We start from the raw sequence: 6,244 nt of genomic DNA on the forward strand, positions 1-6,244 counted from the left end.
AACTCTAGTCTCTAGTCTCCCAATAGTTACCACACACGATCGACACACTCGGTCCACAATAATAGTATCGCCCACCGGTGTAGATACACGAATAGGTAAAACTAAGGATTCACGGGGAATATCTAGATAACGAGCAAAATATGATGATATATACAGATATATGGAACTAGGGTCAAATAATATAGAAGCTTCCTTGTTGCACGCTGAGACAATACCTGTGATCACTACATCTGAAGTAATGACATCTGGCCTAGAAGGAATAACATAGAATTGGGCCCGACTGCCACCTCATCGGCCTCCCCCTCTTGGGCAAACTCTGGCTGCCTGAGCCCCACCCCAAGCTGGCTGGGCAGGTGGTAAAGCAACTGGTGCTGAAGTCGTAGTTTGACTCATCTACTAAGCTGACACTCTAGTAAGACAGGGGCAATATCTCTTTATGTGACCCAAATCTCTACACTCAAAACTACCATTCTCTGAAAATGTTGGCAAGTACTTAGGTTAACAACGAGAACCAGAATAACTACCAGAAGAACTTGGTACAGATGAACCCTAAACTGATTGTGCACAGATGAACTCTGAACTAGAAGTGCACTAAGATAAGACTGACTCGGTCGAGCTATCCCCTAGAAGGAACACTGCTGGAATTACCCGGACCACGAGACCTCTTGGCCTCCCTCTCGTCACGCTCCTGAATACAGACCATCTCTAGCCGCCGAGCACTGTAAACCATTCCGTCGAATTTAGCACCTGCTATATTTCCCAGAATGATAACAAAACAGAACTGATGTTTGAGGCCATTAATGAACCTCCTGATCTTCTCCCTCTCAGTGGGAACCAAACAAACTGCATAACGAGCCAATTCTGAAAACCGCATCTCATACTGGGTCACGGACAGGTCCTCCTGACATAAATACTCAAACTGCTTGCACAGTTCCTCTCTGCGAGTCTATGGCACAAACTTCTATAGGAATAATACGGAGAACTCCTGCCATGAAAGTGGTGTTGCACCAACTGGTTTGCTCCTTACATAAGTCTCCCACAATCTGAAGGTTGCCCCGGTCAACTGAAAAGTAGTAAATGAGACCCTAATGGTCTCCAGAATACTCGCTGTACGAAGCAATGGCTGGCATCTGTCCAAGAAATCCTGAGCATCCTCTGACTCAGTTCCACTGAAAGTTGGAGGATAGAGTCTCCCAAACCTCTCTAATCTCTTCTGCTCCTCGTCATTCATAATAGAATCCACCTGGGCCTGAGTAGCTACAACCGGCTGGACTAGTACCCCCAGTATCTAAAGTCCATGCACTACCTGCTCTGGAGTACGTACGGCAGGAGTATGAGTACCTCCCTTGGCCTGAGAAGTGGCTGGTGTGGCCTGGGATGAAACCACCTGAGCAAGGCCAGTCCAAACAGTCAATATCTGGGTTAAAGCCGCCTGAAGGCCTGAAATCACAATAGGCATAACTGGTACCTGAGCTGGCCTCACTGGCTCGACTATATATGGAACCTGCTCCTGAGCTGGAGCAACTAGTAGTTTTACAGGTGCTGCTCCAACTGTTGTACGAGCTACACCTCGACCTCTACCACGGCCTCTAGCGACCCTAACTGGTGGCTGACCGTCCAATCCGGTAGAACGTGTCCTCACCATCTGTAAGAGAATAGAATAACAGAAATTTAGTTTCCGGAAACAACAAATTCGCACGACAGAATACAAGAAAGTGAAATTTTTCCTATGGGTTCGACAACCTCTCGAAGATAAGGACAGACGTCTCCGTACCGAACCGCAAGACTCTACTAAATCTACTCATGACTTGTGAGACCTATGTAACCTAGGCTCTGATACCAACTTGTCATGACCCAAAATCCGCATATCGTGATGGTGCCTATCTCAGTACTAGGTATCACTGAGTGCATGAGCATCTAAATGATAACATAGTCTGACTAATACAATCAGTACTGTCCAGAAATGTAGAACAGTTCAAATAACTGAAAGGAAAACGAGTCAAGGTCTGCAGACATCAAGTAGTTACCTCGATAGTCTCTAACAAGTCGGGTCATTACATTCTCCCCCTCTTAAACATACGTTCGTCCTCGAACGTGCCAAGAATCTTTCTGAGGACATTAAATTACTAAATGTATTCTTACACACATACTCGGGGGTAATTCTACTTCCGCAAACTAATATGGGTCCAACAACACCATCTCAGTTGTGATTATTCCTCCTGTTTACACTTACAAGCCTTAAAACCAAATTTCTTACACTCCCATAAATTTTAAAAAGACCTGATTTTTCACATCGACACATGATATTAGACTCAACCGGCTATAGCAACTCGTGCCTACACTCGCACAACACATTCATACAACGTAACACATCATACATAGGACCATAATCAATCTCAGCGCCGGAAAATAAATTCCAATTTTGCACACAAGTCATAAATGACATAACGAAGCTATTCCAATTTCCGGAATCGGATTCCAACCCTGATATCAAAGAGTCAACCCCCTGGTCAAACTTTCCAAAAATTTAACTTTTGCCATTTCAAGCCAAATTCCACTACGGACCTCCAAATAATTTTTCGGATACGCTCCTAAGTCAAATATCACCCAACGGACCTACCAGAACCAACAAAACTCCATTCCGGGTTCAAATTCGCAAAAAGTTAGACTTGGTCAACTCTCCCAACTTAAAGCTTCAACATTGAAATCCATTCTTCCAATTCGATTCCGAATAATCTAAAAATCAAAACCGACGATTCACATAAGTCATAATACATCATACAGAGCTACTCATGCCCGTAAACGACCGAGCGAAGTGCAAATGCTCAAAACGTCCGGTTGGGTCGTTACATTCTCCTCCACTTAAACATATGTTCGTCCTCGAACGTGCCAAAAGTTGTTCCCAAAACCATCAAACCGCCATATAACCTTACCAGACATATACCTGGGGGTGATCCCACATCACCCTATCCCATATAGGTCTGATAACACAACATAACTGACATTTCTCAATTCAACCTAGCCCACAATCTTTAGAATCTAACTTCTAACATCCGGAATTTCTTATAAGATCTGAATCTCGCAACCTACACCCTGTATAAGTCTGAACAAGTTGTACCAAGCCGCAACCATAACCCAAGATACAATCGCATGATATATCACATAACACAGATACTCGAAGCAATGATTTCTAATCACAGTAGCTGCTCAAAACAACCCAATGCCGGTAATAAACCTCATATCAAACAAGGCTCTATTTTGAAACCTTCGTACACTACCGATGATGAAAGAAACATGCAGAAACTCATAATCATTCATCAAATCAACAATCCGTGGAGCTCCCTCTCCTTCAACAAGAACTATAGCCAATTCCTAAGCTGACTTCCGATATTATCCTTCCAAACATCACGCAATCAAACCCGATAGCACCCATCCTAGATCCGACGACTTCATCTTATCGAGTACCAACTACTCGACTGACACGCAACACCAATATTACTCAAACCCATAAACCATGCAATCCATGCACCAATAAGCAACAATCCAAATGTACTCAATCACGAAAATGACTCAATCAAGAGAACCATTCCGCAAGCTCAACGGGTACCACCCCAATGCAATGCTAAGAACCTAACTTACACCGTAGAACCATAACACACGAATCTAGCATAAAGGATCATATCTCAACATAACTCTACCGCAATGTGCGACCCCACCCAAACACTGGCCCATATGAGACACCTCGAGCCATCATGCTCAAAATCAATAACCACACACAATTCGACATCAAGTACCCAAAGTGCATTACCATAACCATGGAGAAGCAGATGCCACAATGCCACACAAAACTCGAAAAGAACATAACCCATACGCCATCAACCATGCAATACCCAATTACTCATCTCGCTCAAATTTCACAATAAATCCCAAATAGAACCGCACCAGGTGAGCTTATAGCCAAGGAATCATAACTACTAATAGCATAGAATAACAACTCACATATCCTTTCAGAACACGAATAAGCTTAACAATAACCGAATGGCACATCCCTCAACAATAGCAGTATGGAGCCAACCAATCCGGCTCGGTGTAGAATACACATCCTAATTGGGCCTACCAATGGACCCCCAAATCAACTATGGTCACCCACAAATAGATAAATAACCCTCCGAAAATCCACAATGAATGAATCATAATACATACTATCATCTGGCTAGCTTCGGCCACGACTTCACAGTCCACAACTATGAATTAAGCTGCTCTTGAGAACTCCTAGTCTCCAAATCCATAGAACACATGAATCACCATATCTGATCCTAACTCCACCGCCAGAATGTCTAACACATCTCTCATATACAATCATCCCACGAGGAATACTTCTATAATTCATCCGTGCCACATAGAAAAATTTGAACATCAACAGTCGATCAACCAGGAAAGTGCCATAATACTAATGAAGTATCCATAATTCAAATCAGAGTGCCCCTTCTGAAATGTACACTCTCATCAAGCAATACCAAAAAGTAATATCATTTACCTAGTCATCTGAAACCGCCCATACTGCTTACGAATTTTATGACCTTCCCTTCCAAAATAGAATTGTGATCTCGCTCACGTAAATCTCAATCCCACATACCACACCACATATACTATGCCATCATATGAAAAATACGAGAACTTCATAGTCCACTCCGAATCACAAGCAACTACATACTCAATTAGCCAAGGACCTTCCATTTGATTTCATCCAGGAGAATTTCACTATACACCACATGCTCCTCACGCCAGTAGGAAATATACCCCTCGAACCTTGGTAAAAACCATTGAGAACTCTTCGAACCTATTTTCACATAACCAAGCTATCAGAACCGAATCTTTCTAACTCAACCCAGCCACGCAGGTTGCCAAAACGCAAGAGCATTGCCACGAAACACCTGTAGAGATTAGCCATGTCGTAAGTACCCAAAGAACCAATTTTATCCATTATTGTGCTAACCTAACCTACTACCAAGCTGTCCTATTTCTCCAAGTCCTTTCCAAATTGCCTTCAAATTGATACTTCTCCTTACTAGAACACCACGATCCCTAACCAAAATTAACCACACAAGAGACCCTAGTATAAAACCATAACGCCCTAAGGCCCATAAGTCGCTGACTTCCCTCTTAGGGACACCCGCCCTAAAGAGACCTTATGTGAACCTAAAATTGTTTCCTTCACCTTTTTGATACTGAAATGCATAATCTACAATGATACAAAAATTCCACAAGTCTCGACACCATCATATTCAAATATCACATCCTAGCCATATACAAATCTTGAAAATTCCAAATCGCTACAAATAAATCTTGAATCCATTAGAATCATTCTCGAGAGACATCCACTCTACTAAAATCCCAATTAAACCGACCAAACAGACCGAATGACCTGTGACCCATTGGCACACCAACACCCAAGGGAGTAACCTACACTCCTAAGCAACCGAGCAATTCCTACTCCATGCACACTACATCCTTCACGGCTAACCACTAAATCATTCTATGATTCCCATATACCCATAGAGTGTAATACAACCCGTATCCAGAAATCCCCTTTCTCGAGTCATCCTCAATCTCAACCCCTGCAGTCATAACTGATTCACCAGTATACCTCAAACCAAAACCAATACAACACATAATCGTGCAATCAACTCATCGATAGCAGACTCCCCCACTTGGCTCAAAGCCATAGAACAAAACACACAATAAATCACAATGCCCACACTCTATTACTGGCATAATGCCGCGGTGATATTCAACTAAATCCTTCATCAGCTCATGCAACACAAACCATCTAGTACCTCAAATCATATGCAATCTCGCATTCATCCTCGTAATGGTTAAGACAACTTCCGCAAGCGATCCAAACTCAAATTGCAACATATATCATTCACTGTTAAAGGGGAACTCTCTAAAAATCATCATAGGGATCACACAACCTCAGGACACCTCGCATGAGACAATCCACTTGCTTTGCCTCAAACTGACATCTCCCTATACCCTTCCACAGTCACGACTACTACGCAATCACTTTATCTTCTCGATTCTGAACTCATCAACAAGACATGGGAATCTACTTTACTCCACAACTAAACAACATGAGAGATCCCTCAACACACCCATAACTCGAGACTATACGCCATATCAAGACAGAAATCAAACACCCAATAGTCCTTGCTACCTCTCAAGTAAACTCTTATCGTCACAT

The 6,244-nt window shown here is 42.7% G+C and overlaps 1 protein-coding gene across 1 annotated transcript; it reads right to left on the minus strand.

Moving 5' to 3' along the window:
* Window positions 1–616: 616 nt before the first annotated feature.
* On the minus strand, window positions 617–1,231 carry LOC138910457 (uncharacterized). The gene is made up of 2 exons (XM_070201700.1): window positions 1,028–1,231; window positions 617–946 (listed from the first exon to the last, which is right to left on the minus strand). The coding sequence occupies exons 1-2, from the start codon at window positions 1,229–1,231 to the stop codon at window positions 617–619; spliced, it is 534 nt and encodes a 177-aa protein (XP_070057801.1).
* Window positions 1,232–6,244: the final 5,013 nt, after the last annotated feature.

This window comes from Nicotiana tomentosiformis, chromosome 4, assembly GCF_000390325.3.
Source record: "Nicotiana tomentosiformis chromosome 4, ASM39032v3, whole genome shotgun sequence".
Lineage (NCBI taxonomy): Eukaryota > Viridiplantae > Streptophyta > Magnoliopsida > Solanales > Solanaceae > Nicotiana > Nicotiana tomentosiformis.

Coding starts and splice junctions, on each gene's coding strand:
- LOC138910457 (XM_070201700.1), bottom strand. CDS start 1,231: ATGAATGACGAGGAGCAGAAGAGATTAGAGAGGTTTGGGAGACTCTAT. Junction 947..1,027: donor TCAGATTGTGGGAGACTTAT/GTAAGGAGCAAA, acceptor TTTGTGCCATAG/ACTCGCAGAGAGGAACTGTG.